The 14208-nt window shown below is 50.5% G+C and overlaps 1 protein-coding gene across 1 annotated transcript in view; it reads right to left on the bottom strand.

The window, feature by feature from the left end:
* The window catches only part of GAREM2 (GRB2 associated regulator of MAPK1 subtype 2), a 126123-nt gene extending 112191 nt beyond the window's left edge, over positions 1-13932 (bottom strand). The window contains exon 1 of the mRNA XM_063919463.1: positions 13536-13932. Within this exon, the coding sequence (XP_063775533.1) occupies positions 13536-13647 (112 nt within the window). The 5' untranslated portion in view covers positions 13648-13932. The remainder of the gene's footprint in view (positions 1-13535) is intronic.
* Between the last annotated feature and the right edge of the window lie 276 nt (positions 13933-14208).

Raw genomic sequence — 14208 nt, 5'->3', positions numbered from 1 at the left:
CATTCATTATTACAAATAATTTTCTATAAGAACATTTTGTTAAGAATGTAAAAACTGTGCATCTTATTTGGCATCCACAAAGACCTGACACTTATAGAAGCTCAGGGGCTGATTCAGAGTGATATGCAGATGTCCCGCTACATGCAGATGGAGAGAGAGAAGGAAACAAAGAGGGAGAGAGAAGAAAAGAGATAGGGAGAGTGAGGGAGTGAGAGAGAGAGAGAGAGAGAGACATAGGGGCATATTCATTATCCTTAAAATGTCACAATTCTACACTCCCCAGTATTTTTTCCGGAGTTTGAACGTGAAACTGATCACCGTCCTGAGATAGCGAACAGCTTCCTAAATGTGTAGCGGCGGGATCTATTCAGATCCCTCACCGCTGTGCAGTGTTAGCTCCCCTCTCGCTGTCAGTTACATTGCCGGTGGCGGGGAGGGAAGGAAGCGGCCGGGACACATAAGTGCCAGTGGTGGAGGGGGCAGTGACCGTGGCTGGGACACACAAGTGCCAGGGTGAGGGCAGGAGTGGCCGAAGTCGACATTGCTGCAGCCCCGGCAATAACATGCCTGTGGGGGGGGGCATGCAGCTGCAGAGCGGTTGGGTGTTGGGGCCTCTGCAGCCAGAGAACGGTAATTATGCCCATCTGAGGGGGGGGGGGGGGGGGCACACACTCTGCAGCCGGAGACCTTCAATCATGTCCTGCGGGGAAGTGTGCGTGGGGGGGCTGCGGATGGGAAACATCACTTTCCGAAAAATTGTGTTCTCAAAAAGACCAGTTTTTCGTAGGTGATAATTTTTTCCTGCTGGTATAATGAATCATGAACAAATTGTGTGATAATCCAATGAGAATTGGAAATCAAAATTCTCATTGCACAATTTTTTTGTGATGATTATGCGAGAGAGAGAGAGAGAGAGAGAGAGAGAGAGAGAGAAGGAAACGAGAGAAAGAAAGGGAGAGATGGAGAGAGGGAAAAAGAGGGAGACAGAAAAAGAGGAAAAGAGAGGGAGAAGGAGAGAGAGGTAAAGAGGGAGACAAAGGAGAGCGAGGGGGCGAGAGAGGGAAAGAAAGAGAGGGAGATAGGAGGGGAAAAGAGAGAGAACAGAGAGAGGGAGACAGTGAGAGGGGGAGAGAGAGAGGAACAGGGGAAGAGTGAGAGAGAGAGAGAGAGAGAGAGGAAGAGAGACTGAGAGAGGAAGTGAGAAAGATAGAGGGAGAGATAGAAAGAGGGAGGAGAGAGAGAGGGAGATATATATATATATATATATATATATATATAGAGAGAGAGAGAGAGAGAGAGAGAGAAGAAAACAGAGAGGGAAAGAGAGAGGGAGAAAAGAAGAGGGAGATAGAAAGAGGAAAAGAGAGGGAGATAGGGAAAGAGAAGAGAGGGATAAAGATAGGTAGAGAGAGGGAGAGGGAAAGAGAGGGAGACAGAAAGAAGGAAGGAGAGACATTGGGAAACAGAGAGGGAGGGAGAGAAAGAGAAGAGAGAAGGAAAGAGAGAGAAGTGGGAAAAAGAGAAGAAGTTCAGAAGCTCATCTGAATGGAATTTACAGCTGACCAGACAAAGGGCCTAATTTAGATCTGATCAAGCAGCAAATTTGTTAGCAGTTGGGCAAAACCATGGTGGTCATTCCGAGTTGATCGCTAGCTGCAGTTGTTCGCAGCGCAGCGATCAGGCTAAAAAACGGCAGTTCTGCGCATGCGTATGCGGCGCAATGCGCACAAACGTCGTACGAGCACAACGAACGATGCAGTTTTGCACAGGGTCTAACGGTGCTTTTCAGTCGCACTGGTGGCCGCAGAGTGATTGACAGGAAGTGGGCGTTTCTGGGTGTCAACTGACCATTTTCAGGGAGTGTTCGGAAAAACGCAGGCGTGCCAGGAAAAACGCAGGCGTGGCTGGATGAACGCAGGGCGTGTTTGTGACGTCAAAACAGGAACTGAACAGTCTGAAGTCATCGCAAGCGCTAAGTAGGTTTTGAGCTACTCTAAAACTGCACAAAAAAACTTTGTAGCCGCTCTGCGATCCTTTCGTTCGCACTTCTGCTAAGCTAAAATACACTCCCAGTGGGCGGCGGCATAGCGTTTGCATGGTTGCTAAAAACTGCTAGCGAGCGAACAACTCGGAATGACCACCCATGTGCACTGCAGGGGGGCAGATGTAACATTTGCAGAGAGAGTTAGATTTGGGTGGGTTATTTTGTTTCTGTGCAGGGTTAATATTGGCTGCTTTATTTTTACACTGCAATTTAGATTTCAGTTTGAACACACCCCACCCAAATCTAATGGGCCCTACACATTGCGCGATTGGCCGCCAAGGTGCCCAACGGGCGATATGGCCGTCGGACGATCCAGCGGCGGAAGGGTGGGTGACGGGGGGAGTAAAGTTTCTCCACTCCCCCTGTCACCCTGGCCCCATAGCCAATGGAGATTGTCCATATTGGCTTGCAGGCATAAACAAGCCGGCACCAACGATGAACGTTCATATCTTTCAGTGTAATTGGCCAGTGTGTAGGGCCCATAACTCTCTCTGCACATGTTATATCTGACCCCCCTCCTGCAGTGCACATGGGGCCTAATTCAGACCTGATTGCTTGCTAGCAGTTTTTTGCAGTCCTGCGTTCGCATAGTCGCCGCCCACCGGGGAGTGTATTTTAGCTGTCCAAGTGTGCGATCGCATGTGTACCTGAGCGGTACAAAAAAAATGTGCAGTTTCTGAGTTGCCCAGAACTTACTCAGCCGCTGCGATTACTTCAGCCTGTCCGGGTCCAGAATTGACGTCAGACACCCGCCCTGCAAACGCTTGGACACGCCTGCGTTTTCCCAAACACTCCCAGAAAACGGTCAGTTGCCACCCACAAACGCCCTCTTCCTGTCAATCTCCTTGCGATCGGCTGCGTGAATGGATTCTTTGTAAAATCCATCGCCCAGCAATGATCCGCTTTGTACCCGTACAACGCACCTGCACATTGCGGTGCATACACAGTTCTGACCTGATCGCAGCACTGCAAAAAAAAAAGCTAGCGTGCGAATAGGTCGGAATGACCCCCCTGGTTTTGCCCATTTGCTAACAAATTTGCTGCTGCGATCAGATCTGAATTAGGGTTGCAATTGTTGAGGGGGATATTTTTCAGATGCACAGCTGACTTCCTGTCAGCAATTCTGTGCACCTTATATGTAAACGCGCTGTCAGTCACGAAACGTTCCTGCGCGGTATACAGACTATTATATATACATTTGTGACTTTATTGGCAGATATATATATTTTCCTCTCAATGTAACGTATTTGTTGTTGTGTGTTTAGGCCTGGTGTATACTGATGGACCTGTTCTTATCAATGATGGGGGAAAGTTTGCCTGGATGCATACTGAAGATATACTGCATTGTCTCCCTATGGATGGAGATCACAGGATGTGGGAATGACACCCGGATAGAGCCGATAAGTAGCTGCTTCCTCCGTGTTTAATACACTGAAACTGCGCTAATGTTCCCATCAGCCGTCACCTCCTGTCAGTCTGTTTGTGCTGGAAATACTCCGGGGATCCGGATATAATAATGTCATTCTCTCCCCCACTGGTCCATGCAAGTGTCCATCTGTTCTGCCAGCTGGAGCTTCCTCCGTGTGGGTGGGTTAACATGTGGCTCCTGTCCCTACACGGGACATCTACTGGTGCCCAGGGTCTGTGACTCGCCAGGGATGGGCAGTAAAAGTATTTTGTTATATTAGAGACCCTCTGTATACTACGTCAGCTTCAGTAATGCAGACTCTGATTCATTGATGTGCTTATGTGGAGATGAGAAGGATGGAAGGAATGGATTTTCAGCCTATGGGGGCATATACAGTAACAAAAGTCTTCCAAAATCTGAATTTAAAAATGTAAAATTTACACCAAGATGTTATCCAGCTCTGCAGCAGCACTATGGGGGTCATTCCGAGTTGATCGCTCGCTAGCTGCCGTGCAAACGCATAGTCGCCGCCCACCGGGGAGTGTATTTTCACTTTGCAGAAGTGCGAACGCCTGTGCAGCCGCGCGGCAGCAAACACATTTTGTGCAAAACAAGACCAGCCCTGTAGTTACTCTTCGTGTGCGTTGATTCTAAAGTTAGTGGGTTGGCTTTTGATGTCACACACCCGCCCAGTGTTCGCCCAGCCACGCCTGCGTTTTCCCTGGCACACCTGCGTTTTTCTAAGCACTCCCTGAAGACAGTCAGTTGACACCCAGAGACGCCCTCTTTCTGTCAATCATCTTGCGCCCGCCAGTGCGAATGAAAACTTCGCTAGAACCTGTGCAGAACCACAAAGGACTTTGTACCCGTACGTCGCGCGTGTGCATTGCGGAGCATACGCAGGCACAGAAATGCCGATTTTTAGCCTGATCGCTGCACTGCGAAAAAAGGCAGCTAGCGATCAACTCGGAATGACCCCCTATATGCGCCAAGTTTACGCCAGCTGTACTTACACCCACTGCAGCCCATAATAAGCACAATAAAAAGTTTTGTGGCATTTGTTTTGGTTGCTAAGAATGCATCCGCTGCTAGGTGGGCAAGCAGAGCCCTCTGTAATACCACAGGGGTAATTACACTTCTCGTGCACCAATAAAAGTAGCAAAATATTGATAATAAAGTACGTCCCGAAACCGTATAACATAGGCGCAAACAATGAACAACGGACCTATCAGCTTCACAGGTGATTCAGCAATCGGCCAGTTAGAAGTGGCTAGTGCTAATGACCGTCAGTGCGCGATAGTACACGAGACATTCAGGGGTATATTTACTAAAGTGCGGGTTTTCAGACATGGAGATTTTGCAATAGCAACCAATCAGATTCTACTTATCATTTATCTAGCACCTTCTAGAAGATAAAAGCTAGAATGTGATTGGTTGCTAAGGGCAACATCACCTCTTTTTATTTTTGGAAGCTTTAGTAAAGTTACCCCATATACTCTGGCAACATACATGAGCTATGGCAGTTCTCCATTGGCTAACCAAGCCTTCTAAACCCGATCCAAAGCCGTGTGTGAGCCCCTATGCAGACCGGGGCTGGGGCCTCAAGCATCAAACAGGACGCCTGTTCCAGGAGGGGAGGGGAGACAAAAACAAAGTCGCCAGGGACAGCGGCACTGGACAGAGATCTATGAGGGGCCCGCTGTTCTATCAGGGATAAACAAGGGGCTATGAGACCTCCATGAGTTAATGATGAACTTTAGCCCATATGGTGGAGGACAGATTTGTGGGAAGTGGGCCCGTGGGGCTCATCAATCAGTAGCATGGGGCAGCCAGATCAGACTAGCAGACCCACATACAGTATGTACATTGCATTCAGCACTACGGACAGCGTTCAATATGGACGGCAATGTGCTTCCCTCACACAGGACTGACAGTCTCTCCAATAACCATTCCAGCTTACTATTATTATATATACAGTATATGGGCCCTCATTCCGAGTTGTTCGCTCGCAAGCTGCTTTTAGCAGCTTTGCACACGCTAAGCCGCCGCCTACTGGGAGTGAATCTTAGCATAGTAAAATTGCGAACGAAAGATTAGCACAATTGCGAATAGACACTTCTTAGCAGTTTCTGAGTAGCTCCAGACTTACTCGGCAACTGCGATCAGTTCAGTCAGTTTCGTTCCTGGTTTGACGTCACAAACACACCCAGCGTTCGCCCAGACACTCCCCCGTTTCTTCAGACACTCCCGCGTTTTTCCCATAAACGGTAGCGTTTTTCCCCACACGCCCATAAAATGGCCAGTTTCCGCCCAGAAACACCCACTTCCTGTCAATCACATTACGATCACCAGAACGAAGAAAAAACCTCGTAATGCCGTGAGTAAAATACCTAACTGCATAGCAAATTTACTTGGCGCAGTCGCACTGCGGACATTGCGCATGCGCATTAGCGACTAATCGCTCCGTTGCGAGAAAAAAAATAACGAGCGAACAACTCGGAATGACCACCATAGCACGTGCCAGACAGGGGTACTGCCAGGGTGCAACCCAATACACAATGGTGGTCATTCCGAGTTGATCGCTAGCTGCATTCATTCGCTGTGCAGCGATGAGGCAAAAAATTGGCACTTCTGCACACGCGCGATGTACTATTGCAACGAACGATGTAGTTTCACACAAGGTCTAGCGAAGCATTTCAGTCGCACTGCTGGCCGCAGAGTGATTGACATGAAGTGGGCGTTTCTGGGTGTCAACTGACCGTTTTCAGGGAGTGTTTAAAAAACGCAGGCGTGCCAGGAAAAACGCAGGCGTGGCTGGGCGAACGCAGGGCGTGTTTCTGACGTCAAAACAGGAACTGAACAGTCTGAAGTCATCGCTAGCGCTGAGTAGGTTTTGAGCTACTCTAAAACTGCACAATTTTTTTTGTGGCTGCTCTGCGATCCTTTCGTTCGCACTTCTGCTAAGCTAAAATACACTCCCAGTGGGAGGCGGCATAGCGTTTGCACGGCTGCTAAAAACTGCTAGCGAGCGATCAACTCGGAATGACCACCAATATACACTGCCAATATCGCATGCAGAAACTGTAGCGGAGTGCAGGAAAGTGCTGAGCGTAGAGGGCGGGCTCTATTCTGGATTGATCACGGATGTACGCAGCTCAGTCACATCTCCGCCGCGTCTCCGCTTGCAGCTAGGTGGTAACTTGGCTTTTGCACATAGGTAAAATCTAGCGAGTGCGGGTCCAGGGCCTGTTGACGGAATTGCGGATGATGCAACAATTAGTTATGTGCAATTATGGCCAATTTGCATTGAACTCTGCATTGCCTCTGGGTCTACCCCGTAATAGGTGTTGAACATAAACCACAGTCTGGCCGGGGCACGTGTCTGAGTCCAGCGGTCAGACTCAGAGCATCTGCCAGCAGCCATTTGGGTTGGCAGATGCATTGCTGCACACGGTGACTAGACATGAAGGTCTGTGTGTCGGCATTAGCGGATTACTGACACGTGACACGGAGGCTCCTGTGACTGGTATTGTAGCACAGGGTGCGGTTCCTTCAGGACTTATAGGGTCTAATTCAGCTTGGAACGCTGTTAGGACAGCGTCCACAAGCCGAAGCCCTCCGCAGTGTTTGCACCTCACGTGTGCGAACGCCTCTGTCTGATTGACAGGCAGAGGCGTTCGCGGGGCGGGAGGAGGCATTGCGTTGGCATTTAAGGGGAGCAGTCCGGACAATGCAGGCATTCCCAGACCATTCCTGGGTCGGCCCAGAGCTGCGAGCCTAAACATGGCGGATAAACATCTGCGTTCACTGCGTTGGCAAAAGGCAACCCTAAACATGCAAGAACATCACCGTGCATGTTTTGCGGTGTGAAAGGGCAGGATCCGGCCTACGGGGGGCGGGCTTGTCCTGTGCTGGGCGTCCCCCCCCCCCCCCCCCCCCCCGCATGTCAGAGTACAGGGTTGTAGGTGTGCATTTCTCGGAAGCGTCCGCGGCTGTACGGAAAAGTGTTCCCTCCGAGGCTACAGACTGTGGCACTACTTACGCAGCAGAGGCATTAATACTCTGCTCGTTCCTTTCCTGCAGCGCCACTGATATTATCTCTGATTCCTGCCGCACTCCACCCGTTACATCGCGCTCATTAGATAAAGGGCCTGATTCCGAGTTGGACGCAGCGACGACGTTTGCGCAGTTAAACTATTATTTGCTGCTGCGTATGGGTGTCATGGGAGTGTCGCAGACTTGTCCCTGCAAGCGGCTGCGTCCCCAGGCTCAGTACCGCGGCCACAGAGGCCGCAAGCAGCCGGAGACGCTGTAACTGCCATAGGCTGGCGAGAGCGATCATGCGCCGATGGTGGAGTATTCGCAACCGCCGCCGGAGTGGCACCACCCATGGCTATTGACAGTGAGCGCCTGCGATTCAGACACATATTAGTCTAAAGAAGGATATATATAAATCCTATCTACATGCCGCATAGCGCCGCGTGCTAATAAATACCATATAATCGATGGTGTATGCTTATAATGGGAAACATTTGTCTTGGGATGTACTAATGTACATCGACGCCCATCTAACATATGCGATCAGCATTGCGGAGGACAACTCTTCCGATAAGAGCTGTCCTCCGCGATGCACAGCGGCAGCCTGACTTGCGGGATTCGGCCCCAGGAGTCAGACTGCGCATGCGCAGGGTGACGGGGGTGGCCGCAAGGCATGCTGGGAGGGATCCGATCGGATCCCTCACACAGCGCCGCGGCGAGAAGCCCATAGGCTTCTATGGACTATCGCCAGCTAAAGCTGGCGAACGCTGCCGCGGCGCTGACCTGCCGGACGTGGGTTAGTACATCAGCAAAATGCGGTAAACAGGGGGTTTACCGCATTTTCCTCTTAGTACATCCCGCCCACTGTATAGTATAAAGATATATTTATGAAGTTCTAGTTATGATCACTGACTCCGCAGGAGACTATTGGCCTGAGTTGGACAAAGCTCCGGCGGCGTGGATTTTCACCGCTGTTATCGGAAGACTGTGGGGTCTATTCATGAAGCAGTGAGCCAGTGGCAACCAATCAGCTGCTCTGTATAATTTTATAGCATGCACTTGATAAAATGTAACTTGAATGCTGATTGGATACTCGCATTAGCTGCGTAGCAGAGAAGATCTTGCGTCCACTTTACGTGCGACTCCTGTACCTTGCAGAACGACACAAGGCGTCGCCTCGGTGTTGCGTAACGCACAGACCTGCGTCTGCCGCATCCCTTCCTCCATAACACACTGACACTAGCTCCGGTGTTCCTGTATCAGCGTGTGTGCCGTCTCTCACCCAGGATGCCCACATTACTCTTCCCACTGGCACTGCGGAGGTTAATGTGCAGTCAGGGCTGGGGGGAGGATAAAGGGTCTGGGGGGGAGGGGGAGCGAGGAACAGGAGTTCTGTGTGAGTGAATGATGCCAGCGTTGCCATCTGAATACAGCGCCCTGCATGTTAATGAGCGGCGCTGCTGGGAGATGGCACACTGGAAGTGGGCACTGAGGCCCATTACATGCCCTCTCCTACTGTCTTCTGTAGCCTGTGATCTGCGGCCGACGCATGTGGATCCCCCCCGGTGTTAGGAGGATATGTACTAAGCAGTGATAAAAGTGGAGAAGTGAGCCAGTGCATAAGTTGCCCATGGCAACCAATCAGCTGCTCCGTACAATTGTATAGTATCCAAATTATAAATGTTATGTCAATGCTGATTGGTTGCCATGAGCAACTTCTCCACTGGCTCACTTCTCCACTTTTTTCACTGCTTGTCGTAAATCATCAGCATTAGCGACCGTCTGTACATCAGGGACCGCGTAGCGACAAGCCCCCTAGGAGGACCCCTACTCAGGATGGGCTGCGCCTCCTGGGGAATGGGGGCTGAGGCATTTATTGGGAGAGGACATGTAGGAGCCATAGGAGAGGCGAAATAACAGAGAATGAATGACATCACAGCATGATGTAACCTTGTGTTACCCAAAACTGAGGTCTGCCCCGACCATCACGCCGCAGCTCCACCTTCTGGGTTATAATTATTAATTCTCTTGAATTGGACCCAGAAATGTGCCCGGGTCCCAACCTCAAGGCTGGAGCCGGCGTGTTATACCAGGCGGGAACTTAAATACAGAATGATAAATATTACATGTAAATGGTTCTATACTCCCTGAGGCGTAGTGGCAACTTATACATCACCTATCATTTGCATTGTACAGAAGAGTGGAATTCTGGTACCAAAACTAAGCACACTGAGGGTCTGCACAACTACAAGTCCCAGCAAGCTCTGCAAGAAAAACACCATAAATCCTCAGTAGCCTGAGGGATTAGCAATGCAAGAACCAGCGTCCCAGACCTAACGCTGAGACTGGGGTTAATGTATTAGCATTTCCCAGCACAATAGTTGCCAAGCAATGAATAGATGAGACCTCTAGCAAGCTGGTGCCAACTTCCGCCTGCTCGGGGAGCCGAGAGAGGGAGTCTCACCCTTCAGTATCTCACTGCCCGCTGGTAAACACCACCAATGGATCTCATACACCCGTCGCTCAGTTACAGGAATGTGGCATTATAGAACTTCCATCACTGATACATAACACACAGGAGGCCACAAGGATTGCGGGAAGGGGGGGGGGGGGGGGGGGGGGGGGCTGATACGTCTCCTGGAAGAATTTACACACTGGAAGAGAGTTCCCTTAAGACCTGCAGATGTTCTGGAATGTCTCAGTCAACACAAGCAACATGCCAATATGTGTCCGTTGGGATAGTTATGGGTTTTACCCGGACAATGTTCTGCGGTTCTCCAGGGAAGGGAACAAGCCACATAAGATGGGCACCAAATTGGGAACATTAGAGATTTGGTTGGTGCAGGGTGACTCTTACCGAGAAACACCAATCTCTTCTTGAGCGTAGGTGGCCTACAGTAATAGTTCAGAGTATAGTCCTGACCCCAGCTCTTTATTTGCTGGAGAATTCCACCAAAACTGACCATTATGGGTGCATTTAGATGGTGGGTCACAGGTCTCTCCAGTTGTCCTCTCCTGTCACCACAATGGGTAACATGCTGCATCTGCAGGAACTTCTGAACCGAGCAGAAATTAGAGGACTCTATGCCCACTGGCCATGCCAGCAGAGGCAGATGAGCATCACATCGGAACCTAAGCAATGCACCAGTTCCATTTGTCAAATAAACTTATAGAAGTAGATTAGAGTAATCCTAGGCCGTCACTACCCACTAGGCCCTAGCGGGAGCATGATCTGGTCAGGTATATCGGCCTATGCGTTACAGGGAGTGTGCCGGAACGTGCATATGTTATTATACATTATAAGTACACATGATCCATCCAACACTCGTGCACCAGCCCCGTTGTGTCCATTAATGATCATATACGTAGTAATAGCAGCAGTGACTAATAACCAGCTGAGCCAATGCCGCAACTTCCCAAAATCCTATATAATAAAAAGGTTAATGCTCCTCCTCACCTCTGTGGGGAGAATTCAAGTGTTTTGCACACCGGCGGCCACTAGATGGCGCCTGACAGAGCAATTTATTTGTTGCTCCGTTGGGGTACCGGCGCTGACGTTACGGTTATAGTTAGTGATAATGATATGGAGACTGCTGCGTCCTCCTGACCTATGGGACAGAGATGTGATAACTAGGCCTCGGCGTCTCGTGGTTATTATACCCCATACATGAGGCTGCACCTGGCCGTGTCAGGAGAGGAAGGGGGAAATGAGACTGTGAGGCGGCGCGGGGGGGGGGGGGGGGGGTGAGTCTCATGCATTCCCTTCCGCACCGCACACCTCTGTGAATTCCCCAGCTCTGAGGAGTCATTCTGCTGGTGGCAGCATCTACAGGGAGCAGGGTGCAGCACTCACTGCAACGGATGGGCCATCTACTCTATATACAACGGTGCCAGAGCCAGGCAATGACAGAGTGCAGCGCCCACCGCACCAGATGGGCCATCTACTCTATATACAACGGTGCCAGAGCCAGGCAATGACAGAGTGCAGCGCCCACCGCACCAGATGGGCCATCTACTCTATATACAACGGTGCTAGAGCTAGGCAATGACAGAGTGCAGCGCCCACCGCACCGGATGGGCCATCTACTTTATATACAACGGTGCCAGAGCCAGGCAATGACAGAGTGCAGCGCCCACCGCACCGGATGGGCCATCTACTCTATATACAACGGTGCCAGAGCCAAGCAATGACAGAGTGCAGCGCCCACCGCACCGGATGGGCCATCTACTCTATATACAACGGTGCCAGAGCCAGGCAATGACAGAGTGCAGCGCCCACCGCACCGGATGGGCCATCTACTTTATATACAACGGTGCCAGAGCCAGGCAATGACAGAGTGCAGCGCCCACCGCACCGGATGGGCCATCTACTCTATATACAACGGTGCCAGAGCCAGGCAATGACAGAATGCAGCGCCCACCGCACCGGATGGGCCATCTACTCTATATACAACGGTGCCAGAGCCAGGCAATGACAAAGTGCAGCACCCACCGCACTGGATGAGCCATCTACTCTATATACAACGGTGTCAGAGCCAGGCAATGACAGAGTGCACTGTACGCAATTGACAGAAAGTGTGCCCAACACATAGACAGACAGACAGACAGACAGACACACACACACACACACACACACACACACACACAGAGACAAGCAGACAGACAGACAGACAGACAGACAGACAGACAGACAGACAGATAGATAGATAGATAGATAGATAGATAGATAGATATGAAATATATATAGATATGATATATGATATAGACAGAGAGATAGACAGACAGACAGACAGACAGACAGACAGACAGATAGATAGATAGAGATAGATAGATAGCTAGACAGATAGATTGAGATATAGATAGATAGATAGATAGATAGATAGATAGATAGATAATTGTATAGACATATGAGACAATTAGATTGATCGCTAGATAGAGATAGATAGATAATTATATAAAGACATATGAGAGAGAGAGAGAGATATTAGATAGATCGCGAGATAGAGATAGACAGACAGACAGACAGACAGACAGACAGACAGATAGATAGATAGATAGATAGATAGATAGATAGATAGATAGATAGATAGATAGATAGGTAATTGTATAGATAGAGACATATGAGAGAGACAATTAGATTGATCGCTAGATAGAGATAGATAGATAATTATATAAAGACATGAGAGAGACAATTAGATCGATAGATAGATAAATAGATACATAGACAGACAGATAACCAATCAGCTACTAACTGTCATTTTTCAAACCCAGCCTGTAACATGACAGTTAGGAGCTGATTGGTTGGTACTTTATCTCTCTGGGATGGATGTTCCCTGTAGTGTGCACCCCAGCAATGGGAGCGCTGACACCGGATTCCCATACACACTGCCGGTCCCAGCGCACTCTCCTGTGTAACACAACCCACCATTTACACTACATTTAACCCTTTGGGTTGCAGAGTGGAGAGTGCAGGAGGGACCAGGGACTGTAGGACAGCGGACTGGCACACAGCACTCTCCTGTGTAACACAACCCACCATTTGAGTACAATTAGTACCGGGGACTGTAGGGCAGGTGCACAGCACTTTCTGAGCTGCCAGATACATCAGTACCAAGGACAGCTGATCATGAGGCACTCACTCCATGGGCGTGAGCAGGTCATGTACCCCTAGGTGAGCTCTCTGGGCAGGTCATGTACCCCTAGGTGACCTCTCTGGGCAGGTCATGTACCCCTAGGTGAGCTCTCTGGGCAGGTCATGTACCCCTAGGTGACCTCTCTGGGCAGGTCATGTACCCCTAGGTGACCTCTCTGGGCAGGTCATGTACCCCTAGGTGACCTCTCTGGGCAGGTCATGTACCCCTAGGTGACCTCTCTGGGCAACCCCTAGGTGACCTCTCTGGGCAGGTCATGTACCCCTAGGTGACCTCTCTGGGCAGGTCATGTACCCCTAGGTGCCATGTATTATAATGCCCTGTGCCAGGCTTTCCCTCTCTTCGCTAGAAGTTGGACCCTGGAACCCACAGAAGACAGATTGCTGGATGTTACCTTTTCCAAGTCTCACCAGGGTGGGCAGCCGGAATTTGCTAACGATCACATCCAAGGGTAACGCCACTGAGCTCCAGCTCAGCTCGCCGATGCCGGACGCCACTTTCTCCATAGCTCTCCCGGAACTTCTGCATAGCCCTGCGGAGAAGTGACGGCACTCAGGGGCCCACACATCCCACTACAACCACCATCATCATCATCATCCCAAGCGGCAGTCCGAGCACCATGCGGCAGCCCCAGGGCAGGAGGAGCGAGGCACTGTGGGGGGTGGCAGCTGCTCCTGTGTGTGCCATGCTGCCTGTGGTCCAAGTGAGCTAGTTCATTACATTCACAGATTTCTTCTCAGGACAAGCGGAGAGAGGCCCCACCTCCCCCCCAGCCCCTCTCTCACTCACTCCACTACTCCGGTGGGATTTGGTCCTCTCACAGATGCTCTTGCAGGCCCCTCCCCGGGATGAGGAGGAGGAGGAGGGCGATGTGGGAGCACCAACTACAGAAAGTGATTGCATCCTCTGCAGGGGACCAGCCTGAGTGTACGTCCCCGGCCCATTCATGAGTAACCCATAGGGCGCTGGATGATCTGGAGAACCTAGAGAGGTGTCCCTAGTAACCGGACCTCTCCCCCCGCGCTCTACAGCATCTCCTACGTTGCATACGGCCGCTAGATGGAAAC

The sequence above is a fragment of the Pseudophryne corroboree genome, chromosome 4, assembly GCF_028390025.1.
Source record: "Pseudophryne corroboree isolate aPseCor3 chromosome 4, aPseCor3.hap2, whole genome shotgun sequence".
Taxonomy (NCBI): domain Eukaryota; kingdom Metazoa; phylum Chordata; class Amphibia; order Anura; family Myobatrachidae; genus Pseudophryne; species Pseudophryne corroboree.
The sequence above is the reverse complement of the archived record's forward strand: the minus strand, read 5'-3'. Positions and strand labels throughout refer to the sequence as shown.